This window comes from Ambystoma mexicanum, chromosome 8 (genome assembly GCF_040938575.1).
Source record: "Ambystoma mexicanum isolate Mex_15411 chromosome 8, UKY_AmexF1_1, whole genome shotgun sequence".
NCBI lineage: Eukaryota > Metazoa > Chordata > Amphibia > Caudata > Ambystomatidae > Ambystoma > Ambystoma mexicanum.
The window spans coordinates 723,523,953-723,538,302 of NC_090929.1; the positions used below are offsets into that span (position 1 = coordinate 723,523,953).

Genomic DNA, 14,350 nt, shown 5'->3' on the forward strand with positions numbered 1-14,350 from the left:
CCGCAAAGTCTTCATTGCAGCCTGGATGTTAACAGGGTAACAGGGAGGATTAGTTGGTGAGGGGCTGACAGCAACAGTTTTGAATGAAGTGTAAATGAAGCCAGAACTGAGAGAGCTGTTGATCATCAAAGAAGGAGGGGGGGAAAGTATGGAATTAGGAAGGGGTGATGGGAAGAAGGGATGGTGTTACTTAAAATGAAAGGAGGGTAGAGATGGTGGCACAAGATAGCATAGTGGGACGAAGTAATATCTTGACAAGTGTTAGTAACCCTCTAAGACAATTAGATAGCTAGTTCTTTACAGAAGGGGAATGGGGTTCAGGTAGAGGATAGATGTGGTAGGAGAAGCAAGTTTGTAATGATTGTGAAGAGCTATCTGGTAAAAGGAGAGACTTTCAGGATTCTACATGAATAATAGGTATGCTTGGTGTATCAAATTAGAGTGATGGGACATTATGAGCAGGGTTGATAACGTTAAGTGCCTGCTTCAGCACATCTCAAGTACATCAAACAGCCATGCGCTGCATGTTATTTTTTTTAAATATAGTTTCACATTTTTTAAAAACACATTTACTAAATAAATTACAACAAGCATCATTTCCAGGACTGAAATCCCTGCACTGGCTCCCAGTGGCAGCGAGTATTAAGTTCAAAAGCCTCTGCATTGTCCACAAGGCCTTCTGGGGCCTGGGGCCTGGGGCCTCAATACCTTCAACTCTCTGTTCCTAAATATCTTCCTTCTCGAGCTCTTCGTTCATCCGCCTCCAACTCCCTCAGGGATAGTCGCTTCTCCAAGCAACAAGTTGGTGGTAGATCCCTTTCTTCTGCTGGGGCCTGCCTCTGGAACAGCCTCCCTGCCTCTCTGAAACTTGAGGAGAACCATCTCTGGTTCCGGGAGCACCTCAAGACCTACCTCTTTGCTTCTGCTTTCTCTCCTCCTCTCCCCTGCTGATCTCCTGGCTGAAACTGAAACTGCACTGGTTACCTGGCTACCCTCTGATCTCAGGCCCAGGTCCCCTCCTCACCAATTGCACACCTGCACTGCCCCCGGGCAACCCTTGCACTCAGGGATTGCGTCTGTATCCACACAGTCCCTACCAGCACTTTACACCTTGATGTTTGCCCTTACCCTTGAACTTACCACCAGCTGGCCGCACTTTTTATTAATGTTCTTATATATTTCACTGTTATCCTCTGCACTGCACTCTCCTCTTTTCCCCCCGCACTTTTCCCCTTCCCCCCTCCTCTGCGCTTGCGGGATCTCAATGTCACCTGGCCTAGTAAGATCGTTGTCTCTATCTTCCCTCTTTTCCCTCTCCCTTGCCTCATCGCGCATTGAAACACTTGTGTATAGGCGTGTTATAAATGCTGTATCATATCATATAATTATTACCTGTTATTAATTACCTACTTGCTCTTTTGAAACTGACTCATGCGGACAGCCCCTTTTCCTCCAAACCTATTAGAATATACCTATTTCGTTTTTTCTGCAATCCTGCTATATGATCTGACATACCTGGATCTTGGTGCACACAAGCTATCTCAAAACATGCATACCTTTCTGTATCCTTTCTTTTTGTCAATCGTACCTGCAACCTCTTTTCCCTGCCACGTATCTTCCGGCCTGCTGCTTTTCCTCTGTAAAATAAGATGTGGATACACTGGGTGGGCATGAACCTCCAGACAAGCTTTGACGCTCAGACCACTACAGTGGAGATTCGGTGCAGTATAAAAGCTTCCTAATGTAACATAAGCATTCACTAACTAGATTTGGGCTTGTACTAAGCAAACTCATGGGAGAAGCATTTGGGGAGAAGTTGCTATGGGGCATGAGAGAAGGGTTTGAAGGGACACAGCATAGTCTAGCAAATGGATCCCTACTGGCACGTTTGAGCTCATGAGCTTTGAAATTATGCGTCTTTTTCTTTTATGCCAGAGTCGTGTCCATGGCTCTATTTGTATCTATACCTCTTTCGGTCTGTTTGGTTTTGAAATTCCCCACAAAGAATCAGTTTATTCAAATGCAACCTGTTTCTATTTTTTTTAAGTGTGTAGTTTTGTAAAAATGTGTTACATCTGTGTATACTAAATGCATACATTTTTGTACCCAAGATACGTCAATACTTTGTATGTTTAAAGTTGAATTCCTGTCAAATACTAAAATAATGTTCATCCCTCCATAGTTAAAAGCTCATAAAAGAAATTGACCTGTTAGTGGGAATTATCTAAATGTCTCTACAGACAGGGGATTACAAGGGAGGTGAGCAGCAGCCTCTTACCCCATCTTCAGGGGTAGGTTTTTCTCACCTGCGATTTCAAAACATACAAATAAGAACACCATGTGGGCAGTTTCCTCTAAAAGTCACAATAGCAATGCTGTGAATACCATAAAAACATGCACATGGAAGCGTTTCATTCTCTTGGGGCTGACATTCTGACCTTGGCGCTCACATTCACTGCCTCCTTTTCTCTCTCGTCGTTTAGAGCTGGAGATGCTCCTCGCTAAGTTGGGCAACGAGGAGCAGAAGAAGATGGAGGATTCTGTGCTGATTGGCTGTTCCGATTCTTGCATTGCAGAGTTTGCCCTGGATCTGGGTAGGAATATGTAATAATTAAATATCTACTTGTCAGTTATTTGTTCAAATTACAATATATGCATATGGTTGAGGACCCCCTCCAGTTTTAATGATGCACCTGAAATGTTAACAATGAATATGGGTTAGCTTAATACCATATGCAATGAAAATCGTGCAGACCTGAATCAGACCTTTGGCGATAAGTCTCTTAAGTAAATGGCTTTCAGTGATCTTGTTGGAGGTAAATAAGGACTTAAATTATAAATACAACTTGGAACATCGCCTAATAAGGACTCACCGTCCAAGAATTTAAGCTAAACATGAGAGCACATTTTTGAAAAATAAAAAATAAAATCTTTTTGCACTATACAAGCGGGTAAGTGGTTTAAATTGAGTTGACACCATATAGTGAGCCATCACCGCAACTGAACCATGTTAAGCTTCTCTTAGTTTGGCGCAGAAAGCAGACCCCATCATTTCTCTAATACCATATGCAAGACTTAATATAAATGAGAACAACAAGAATTATAAGAAAGTATATTAATGTAAAGTACTAAATAGCACAACTTCTGCCATTTTGGCAGCCTCTTCATGCATTTCTTTGGAAGCAAACAGGGAGGATGGGAGATATTACTTTGAGCAGTGGGGGAAACGGGTGTGAATCTTGAAGCATTCATAAGTGCAGGCCAGAAGTACCCATTTTCTGTGTGCTGGTTTGCTTCTAAGTGGTTCCTGGTTATGACACTTGGGATGGGTGTCAATCCAAAGGAGATGCCCAGATGTTGGGGTCCTCCTCTACTCTCAACTAGAAAGGGTCTGCAGAGAGAGCACATATTATGGAGGACAGGGGCGTGGTTTCGTGCAAAGGTAGAAGCTGTGCAGCATGGTTAATGGTGAGATCAGTGTGGCTCTGCTGTAGCTAGTGAACATTGTTGAGCCATTCTTGCAGGCATTCAGTTGCAGTGTGTGTGGTAAGACATGTGTACTGTAAGATGAGAAAGAAGAAAAGACAAGTAGGTTGAGGATGCTTATCAGGAGAAAGAGTCCTGGCTGTCAATGGTTTATGTGACAGGGCAGAGACCTAAGAGGGGATGGGAACCCCTTACCACCTGGGATGTGAGGCCTACCACAGGGATTACCAGAGCCATTCCTGCCTGAAGCAAGGTGTGGGAGGGCCCCAAACCCTGTAATTTCTGCATTTGCCTACTTTTTTTAAATAAGTACCACTTTCGATCACCCCATACCTGTACTTCTGTATAGTTTTTCTGTTTGTCCCATAGGACTTCAAGTACCAGCAGCCATAGAGGTGCCATAGAGGTGGAACAGCCAGCAAGCAACCAGACCAAGAGAGAGACAGCAAAGATCACATGGGACACAGAGCAAACAGCGCAGCAGCATAACTAACCAAAGCCGCTATGCAAACTACTCCTGCACAGACTCCAGCGCGGAGTGCTCAAGAAATGTTCCCATGTTCACCAACAGAGACTGTTTACTCACTCACCTGCGAGGGGACCCAAGAGAAGTTCACTCATCTAACTGCCATCTCAAACCAGCTGGAAATCCCTCACACAATCTGGTACATTGAATGCAGTGGGCCACCATTACCTCAAACCGGTGGACACTTGTACGAGGAATGGGGGGCTTCAGACCCCTTTTGTTTGTTTTCTTGCCTCTAACACCTCCCCTGCGAAAAGGACAGGCAGCAGGTGTGAGTTATTCAGGTGAGGTCAAGGGATGAAAGGAAGACCAAGACACCAGCCAGAGGAAGCATGGAGGAGAATTGCTAAAGTAGTCCAAAGGGAGGTACTGGTTGGTGGGAGGAAGTGATACTTGGGTTTAAGTGTGCATGCAATATGAGTGAGTAAAACTAATAGAGAGAGAGAGAGAGTAGGGAGTGGATGAGAAGGTGACTGGGGAAGTGAAAGGAAAGTTAATGTGAGAAAAGGTGTGGGTGGAGAGTAGTAGTAGTGTGGAAGTAGAGAGTAGTACTGAGTGGAGAGAGTAGTAGTAGACCCCTGCTGCACAGCATATTACTTTGGAGCAGCGCATGCCATTGGATTGTAAACTCAACTGTATTATTTGATAGTGACTCCGCCCCCTTGGCTGCACCACCCACTTAAAGGGCGGCCGTGCGCTTTTGTGCACGTGCTTCTCGAAGTCGCTGTTACGCTGCTGGACCCCTGCTACACAGCATATTACTTTGGAGCAGCGCGTGCCATTGGATTGTAAACTGCACTGTATTATTTGATGTACGTGTCGACCTAAGCCCCCTTAAAGTCGCTGGGAAGTCACTGTTACGCTGTTAAGCTGTTCAGCTGAGCAGCTTACAACGTAACACCTTCCCTTTTAATTTTATTTTTCCCCTTTTTTTGTTGAGCACCGTTTGCCTAACACTCAGCTGGGCAAGTCAAACATCTTCAAATGTCGAAGAAAGGCATAACTTACACCCTAAAAACTGGCATGCCGCAACGTGTAATGGTAACAGGTGTGTCGGTAACTTTGCAACCTGCCTCCCCATAACCATCGCCCTCCATCAGCTTTAAAAAGAAGATAAGTGGACTTCCGTTTCTGTTGCCGGAAAAGAAAACAACAACTGGAGATATACGTGAGTTCTGTACTTTACGTGTACCAACAGACTTTACTTTGGACTCAATTCAAAATAACGAAACAGCTGGCAATGTTTGTGGACAACATACTAATGTCACCATCTCTGACACCAAAATCATGTCTGTTCCAGATCATGTGCTTAATGTTAATCCAGTAGAGAATTTGGTATCACAAGATTCTGAAGCCACTAAACTGCATGTATCCACATCTGCCCAGATGGCTGATAACCATCTGAGCATATGTGATCATCCTCCAGATTCTGAGTATTTTCCTGCAAGTAATCAAATACCCTCAGATAACATGTCTGTGAATCATAATAAGGAAAATCATTCGACAGACCCCACTTCCCCAAAGGCAACAGGCTTACAGGATGTTGAAATAAGCTTATATCAGTCACCGAGTTTGTTTGACCATTCAGATGATATTTCGATAGTGTGCTCAAGATCTTATGCACAACCGACTCCCCGAAAGATTTGTGGACCTCGAATGTCTTCTGTTTCTTCAATGGTGAATCAACCTTCACCAAAATGTAATCCCTTGCTGGAAATTATTTTGAGTGCCATGAATACAACTATAATGTCCTTAGTACAATTGTTTGAGAGACTAGATTTAAAAATAACTGAGCAGTCTAAGAAGATTGACGCCATTACTGTGTGGATGAATGGTTGGAACTTCAAAAATTGTACGAATGGTGATGTAAATATACATGCTCAGAGCCCTGATAAAAACATATGTACTTCACTATCACCTCCTCCCATGCCCACTTCTCATAATCGATCGATTACACAAAGGAAGGCTCTACCACTAATTGACCACATTATTTGTCTTGATGAGCCCGAAGAAGACATGTCCTCTAACTCAAAGTTGAACTCTCTGTCTCCTAAAAGTGATATAACTATCAACCCGAAACCAGTGTACACCTTATTTGGGAAAGGAAGAAATTAAACTAACAGCATTCCCAAGAATTCAGCCATTAGCAATCTTAAATCGAAAAAAAGCTCACAAAATGTAGTCGCGAACAATAGAGCTAATGTGAAACAATTTATAAATCGGCTGAAATCTGTTAAGACTCCAGGGTTTGGTGTTGGTAATCTTGCTTTGACTAAATACAAACACTTAGCAACAAGTAAACAAAAGGGCTAGCCAAAAAAAAACAAAAAAAACCTACAAGCGGCCTATCCTCCTCTCAATGAGCTTGTAGCTACGATTCAGGCCCCAGTAAACACCCCGTGCTCTACAGCTAGCACTCACCAGTTGCCTACTCCGAATCCAATTATGACTAATGTGACCGAACTGCAGATTCTGAGTACGATCAAACCTGTGATACCACAAACAACAGTGAACACAACGTCTGCCGGTAATTCTCTATCACAATAACAGATTTGTGTAAACCATTTAGTGAAGGATAAAACGCAAGACACTTTCAACTCTATTTGCACAGAGAGTGCTTCTAATAAATCCCTTTACTCTGATGACATCTTATAGGATGTGAGGGCGGAAATAAGACTCTCCCTAGACAAATATATGGCTTTTAAACATTCAAAAGTGGAACTGAGCAAACCTATTACATCATTAGCTCCCTGCTCAGAGCCCCAAGTAAGAAACATAGTTTTGTCTAGCACCACACACTCTTCAGCTTATAATATACTACCGCCATTCTTACCTGTGAACAAAATAATTCCAGAGACCTCATTGAATCTTGAAACCAGCAAATCTGCTAATACAACACACATGCTTGGTGATCTCAAAGCTGACATTCAAAGATTCATGGATGACTATCTACAAGGAAAATTAGGGCGCTTGACTAGCAAGTCTGAGACCGATAATCTGGACAGAAGGGTTGAGAGGAGTGTTGATATAATTGATCTTAGTCAGACAGTGGGAACAACCATCAAGTCCAGGCTCCTCCGCATACCAACAACCAAGCACTCAGTGGCAAAGAGTCGATACACAATCTTAACCCAGGCACTCATCACCGATTCATCTTAAAGTGCTGTGGTTCACCGTTTCCAACTTATGATCTATGCAGAGCTAGTATTCTAGCTATCTGCAGTGATCTGCCCAGCCTTAGTGATGTCACCTTGAGCGACATCACCCAAGTACAATTTCTGAGTGATGTGAACTTGTCTGTTGTTAGATTGTGGATATCCTCTAATGTTGTCTGCAATGTTTTCTGGCAAGCAAGGATGGAACTGTTCTCGTTGGGTTTCTTGCTGGCCATCGATCCAGAAAACTTGAAAATGGTAATAAATTGGCGAGTGATGGCAAATGCTTAACTTCTGTGCAGGTTCCGACACTGAAATTGTATAATGTCACTGAAAATTCCCAACATGGTTCAATCCCAAATGGTGAACTGCGCCGAAGTATCCAAGCACAAACCAATCACTATATCCCCTCATAACTGGAGAGTGGGTCTAACCCAACCGGCATTTTCATTGCCAGTTGGAGCACCTGTGGCTTTTTACATTTGATAGAAGAATAATTGCAGCTATTATGTTACAACATTATAGCGCTACAGGAGACTTGGCTCACAGATACACCCACGTGGAATGGCTATGATATAGTACTGTTACCTGCTATCAATAAAACACAAGGAAGTTCCGGTTTGATGGTGTGGTGTGGGACTGCTTCTTCTCCCGTGGGTAGCACCTAACCCTTTTCTACAAATGGTTAAAATTATGTATGCTTTTGGTACTATTGCCTTAATCAATGTTTATCGTAACCCAGTGTGTATGGCTGATTCGAAATTCTTTAGTGATATGGAAGAATTGCGGAGCCTTGCCATCCTAACTGATGAAATAATGAATATCTTGATCATAGGTGATTTAAACTTGCACTGTTTATCTCAAGTGAGCACCAAGAATAATGCAGCTTGCATCAAATGGATGAACCTTATGTTGGATCGAAATTTGTTCATATTGAATGGTTCCTTTGAAAGTGATGCGCCTCCTAAACACAACTGGCAGAGGGGCTCTAGTAAGTGAACAATTGAATACATGTATGTTGATACTAACACCTTCAACTCGATAACTAAATTTGAAATTGTACTGCAAACCAAAAGTGATCACAACTTGCTCTATGCCCATTGGAGCATTAACGAAGTGGGTCGGAACGCGAGTGCTAGTGGTTATACCTCTAAGGTGATAGTTAATCATTCTAGAACGCGTTTTCAATGGAACACCTCACTTTTGCATAAACTTAATAGTGACATTTTGCGTGTCAGTGGTGAGGTGGGGTGGTCGGGTGAAGCCTATTCCCCCTTCCCCACATACATACAAGCTGTCCCCTAGAACCAATTCACATAGCTGTTTTGCTCCCAGGCATGTCTTCGACAAAAAAGTGCAAGAACGGAAAGCTTGCTTTCGAAGACAAAAGAAATTAGCTTTGTTGCTACCGGTTCACACAAGAGTCCAAGCCAATAAATACAGAAATTAGATCACGGCGCATAACGCATGGCTTCATCAAAGTGATGGAGAGGCCATGCTGACTGTGATTAGTTCCAAGAACACTGCTGAAATGTGGACACTACTTAATACAGCAAATCATGCAAACCAGTTGCCAGTGCAAATAAATGGAGTCCTGGAAGCTGATTGGGTTTTATATTATACAGTATTGTATGACAGACCAACTTGTGAGAAATCCATCTCGATAACTAACACATTTAAGGCTGATTGCTTGCAAATATAAGAAGAGGATATTCTGCAGTTTATAATGAAATCAAGTAGTACAAGAGCTCCTGGGCCTGACTGGTTAAATAACCACATGTTTAAACAACACCCAGAGCTCTGGTAAAAAATTCTGTACAATGTCTTCTCTCAGATTCTCAAGTCTATTATCATTCCCGACTCATGGCTGAAATCTGTCATTGTTCCAATATTCAACAAGGGCAATTGGTCCTGTCCATCTAATTATAGGCCGATTGCCCTTTTGGATGCTCCAGGGAAGATCTTTGCTAGATTTGTTCTAAGAGATTTCAGCAAATGGGCGACTGAACACTCTAAACGTGACCCATGTCAAACGGGCTTTTTTGCGGGTCTAGGTACCTCAAAAACCTCTTAGCTATAATATCTCTGATAAAACACCATCACAACATCAAACAATCCTTATTTTTGGTGTTTGTCGATTTACGTGCTGTGTTTGACTCTGTGTCACGAAACTTATTGTGGGAAAAACTAATACTTAAGAAATGTCCTTCCCATATTATTGCTCTTATTAAAGCACTTCACACTGACACCAGTATACAAATCAGATTGAACTTAGAGGGGTTACTGTCATCCTCGATTAAGACTTATCGAGGACTATGTCAAGGGTTATTCTGGCATCGGCATTGTTTAGCTTTTTTATAGCCGACATTTGTAGAAGATTTGGCGATATTGCATCTGATGCTCCAAGGTTATCAACTAAAAAGATTCCAGCATTATTATACGCCGATGACCTGGTATTAATATCAAAAACACTGGTGGGGCTGCAAAAGCTTTTAGATACTTTGTCTATATATGTGAAAGAAAATGCCTTAACTATCAACTTAGGCAAAACAAAAATGATGGTGTTCAATCATTACACTAATTCTAAAAACATGAAAAACAAATGGGTAATCCAAAATGAAAGATTGGAGTGTGTCCATCGATACACATACTTGGGATTCACAATATCTGCTACGTGCAGTGACGCGCATTTGCTCAATCTAAATAGCAAACTTGATATGACTATATCGCAGACAAGTATCATACAAGCAAAATTCGGGAAATTTTCAATCCAGCCAGCCCTAAGTTACTTTCAGCAAAAAGGTAACCCCAGTACTTCTATATGGCTCAGAAACTTTTCCCATTCTATCGGAGACCGTATGGAACAAATTTGAGTCAAAATTTTGGAAAAAAATGCTTGGGTTGCCTGACTGTACATCTATTGCTGTGATTCATAATGGGTTGGGCATAACCTCTCTGTATGCTCGTTACTTATGGCAATTGTTAGCTCTGTGTAGGAAATGTCTATTAGCTAGTCCATCGCATATGCTTATGAATGCTCTTTCCTGTTACATTCTGACATCGGATGATGAATTTGCACGTAAGTGGCGGCAAGAGGTTATAAATGGTCTAGCTTATGACGATGTTTCCATCGAGACCCTTGTTCAGAATCCCGTTGACGTTAAGACCAAATTATTCCAATGGGATTGGGCTCGGAACAGAACTACTTGCCTTTTGTATCGTGATTTTGATGGGGATATCTTTTTGCACAAAAAGTACAGTGTGCCTGAACCCTACCTGATCAAATGTCCACCAAACAACACTGATCAGACTTTTTGAGGTTGAGGCTGAATCTGTGGCTTACTGGTGAAATACTGGCCAGACGTAAAATTATTGCATCACATGAACGATTCTGTAGATATTGTAAAAGTGAAACGCAAATAGAGACCTTGCGTCATTTACTGGTTGAATGCAAAGCTTAATGTGATGCTCAAATTCGTTATTTCAGACCAGCTGTCATAGACTACAGAGAAATTACACCAGAAACACTGTGGTTGATGATTATGTGTGGACGCCTGACTGCAGTAAGAATAGGTGCACTATCCTTTCTGAAAAGTTTAGGGATTCTAATGAGCTATTACAAAATGCCAAATTGATTGTTTATTAACAAACGAATGATTCAAGTGCAAAATTCATAAACTATGAGTAAAAAAAAAAAAGACCTCAACAATGTATTCTCATGAAATGCGTAATATTGCAAAGAGGAATGTCTAATGCTGTATTGGTGTAATTCTTATATGTTTCATATGTTTTACATGTTTTATGACAAATGATTGTAAAGTTGATTTGTTTCAACTAAAATAATCAATAAAATAAAATACGGAGGAGAGTATGAGGAGGAAAGGGAGAGCAACAGAGAAACATAGTGAGAGGAATACCAGGGTGCAGAAGAAGAGACCACGTGAGGCCTGAGTGTCTGGAAGGTACCAACCTTTCCATTATACTTAGTTCAATGATCACATAGATTGTTTGCAGTGGGAGTTTAGAGAGAGAAGACATTTTCCTTTAGGCCATCACAACCAGACAAACGGCTTCTTAGATAGGAGTTACTGATCCCTAGTGACAATCCTGGGGTTGAGGGATGCATGTGTTAGGGAAGGAATGGCCCGCACTAGACAAAAGAGAGAGAGATGGCACTTAGCAAGCCCCTTGACTTTCTGAAAATAAAAAACCTTGAACTGTCTTCAAGAGTGAGTGTGTTCTCGAGGCCATCTGTGACATTTATTCTGGCGGTAATAAAGCGAATGCTAGTTTTATCTTATTCCAGTTGTCCTTGGCCTAGCATTGGCCAGTGTTCATAGTGGGCTTGATGTATGCTTCTTTAGTGGAGAGATGGGGAGAGGGGGGCTCCGCAAGATACTAACACAGTTTGCTCCAGTTCACAGAGTGACAGTAACTGTGTTGTTGCGCTTGGCGAGAGGACCTGGGCATTCTGTGTCTATTGTGAATGATGTGGCTTCCCGATGGCAACAGTCTTCAAAACATGTGGTCATGGACTTGAGTTTTATTTATTTATTTTTACATTTATAACAGCGCACAAAACCCTGAGGCATCTGGGCACTAGTTACAGTAGAAGATGGAAGTAGGTATATAGTAGAAACCGGTAAAAGCTTACCAGGTTACAAGATGGTTGCGGGTTACAGTATTACAGGATATAAATTACATAGTTGAGAGACAGTGAAACAGTGCAGAGTTACAAGAAGGTTGCAGGTAACAAAATTGCAAGATAAAAGTTGCCTATTTGTGAGATGGTGAAAAAAAAAGTTCTGAAACAGTTGCAAGTTAGCAAATGCCAAGATATAAGTTACATAGTTGAGCGACGGTGAAGGGTTACAAAGTTAAGAGGTAGCAGCATTTTTCAAGATAGTTGCAGTCAGATACATACATTGAGAATAGGTTTACAGAGAGTAATTTGCGAGGCATACCTTACTGGGTCCATATTAAAGTACAATGGATGTGCGGGATCACAGCAAGGCATGCATGGGGAGCCGTAGTACGTTAGGTCATTTGAAGGCACACTCTGGAAAAGCCGCACCTATTGGGCTGGGTCCAACATCACTTACCTGCTGTCGAACATTGCGGTAGCATCCATCTTCCATCCGGGCGCGTCTCGCGTCTCACAGCTGCATTGAGGCCGCATTTCCATCTAATGGAAGAAAACAGAAGAGAAACATTATTGGGGGCATAAATAGGAGCAACATATAAAGACATTAAACAGAACGAACACGCAAGAGCAATATCACCACGTACCATTGCTCACAGCTTTTCTACTGAGGGAGAGGCCTGAAGGGGGTGATTCAAGTTCAACGCCTCCGCAGAGAACAGGTGAGCGCAACAATCCTCTTCCATTAACGGTGACACCAAGTGGGAAGTCCTCTTGGCCGGCTTCTCATCCTCACATTGCTTCGTTAATGTCTATCACACAGATCCTGTCCTGTTTCAGGGGGCCACAACACAACCTCCTTCTCTTTGACCAGATCCTGCCTTCTCTCATTCACTTCCTTCCTTCGCCTGCATCTCCCCCTTCTACTCTCTCTTTCCCTCCTCTGACCGGTGTACCACACCCCTGTACACCACCTCAGAAAACCTTCAAAGGCACAGACCTCCTCCACCTGGCGACTCTTAACGCCCGCTCAGCCAACCAACGCTCCACTGACATCTGCCTCATTCTTGAAGACATTGGGCGTCATTACATGTTATGCGCTAAATTCCGGCCTTTACCGGCATGGCGCTAATAAAGTGTCCGCCTTGGGAAGAGACGTTAATGGCGTGCCATTACGAGTACGCGGACACGAGCACAGCGCCATGCCGGTAATGATCCTACCGCCATGCCGCTAAAGACCCCAAAAAGACCCTTAGCGGCACTGACGAAAGCACTGATAGCACTTCCGACCTCCTGCAACATGCTAATAGCGGTTACCGCTATTAGCGGCGACCGCTAATAGCGGTCACCGTAAAATTGCGGAACCGGAAATAACGTCATCGCACAGGAACGGGAAAGAGCACGGCGGCCATCTTTAAAAACACAATCCATTGCCATCCTCTGCCCCCAGGACCTGTTTCCACACCAGTGCCATCCCAAAGCCTCAAGGATGTCCTCACAATGCCAAAGGCAATCAAGAAAGGCGCAAACCGCCAGCGCAAAGAGAAATTCATGAAGGAGGAGCTGATATTGCTGACTGAGACCCTTGCAGCAAACGCTGATGTTGTCTTTGCCACTGACATGCGGCGGGAGACCCTGATTAAAAAAAAAGGTCATCTGGGCAGAGGTGGCCCTGAAAGTCAGTGCGGTGGGCACCACCACCCGCACCGTTAAGAGTGCAGGAAGCAGTGGGACGATCTCCGCCTCCGGGTCCGCAGCATACTGTCTGCTAACCGTAAGCTGGCCATGGCCACAGGAGGTGGCGCTGATTCTCCCATCAAACTCAGGGAGTGGGAGGAGACCTGCGCCAGCACGATTGGCGTAGAATCTATCGAGGGAGTCGGGGACATGGAGTGTGGTGCGGCCACAACATCAAATGGAGGTGAGTGTACACATGAAACAATGCACTGTGAATGGTGAGACACCCCCCAAATGTGAGCCCAGAATCACCTCATGAATGCGGCCACAAACGTACATGCACACAACCCTGCCCATGCGAGTGTCACACCCCAACACACACACATGCACGTATCACCACAGACACGTGCCACACAGACCCATGCATGGATGACCCACTCAACAGCCCCATGACCTGAATGGCCACTAATGAAGTCCCAATGCATAGAACAGCATGATTAACAGAATCTGCATTAAGCACATTGAACCATCACCAATGCCATTCCCCTCTATGTCCCCCACAGGCTCACAGACTGACAGCGAAGAACAGGACACAGCGACTCAGGCTCCCCCTGCCAAAAAACAAGCTAAGGCACGGGAGACAGGGAACACCGCCACCACATCAAGGGGCACACGGAGGAGTGAGCACCTGCAGAGGGGCAAACATAGCAAGAGTGCCACTGCATCAAGACCTGAATCCACGGCTGCAACAATTGCCGCACACACTGCTGTGATCCCCCAACACAGGACACACCCACGGAGGGCCCACTCTCCGCTGCTACCAGTTCGACTGGTGAGGCAGCAGCCACTGTGCCGCTGTCTGAT

General features: G+C 43.6%; 1 protein-coding gene across 3 annotated transcripts in view; it reads left to right on the forward strand.

The window, feature by feature from the left end:
* The window catches only part of NUDT13 (nudix hydrolase 13), a 1,386,901-nt gene that overhangs the window by 832,743 nt on the left and 539,808 nt on the right, over positions 1–14,350 (forward strand). For all 3 annotated transcript variants that reach the window (XM_069610536.1, XM_069610534.1, XM_069610535.1), the window contains one exon: positions 2,484–2,594. In XM_069610536.1, the coding sequence (XP_069466637.1) occupies positions 2,484–2,594 (111 nt within the window). The remainder of the gene's footprint in view (positions 1–2,483; positions 2,595–14,350) is intronic.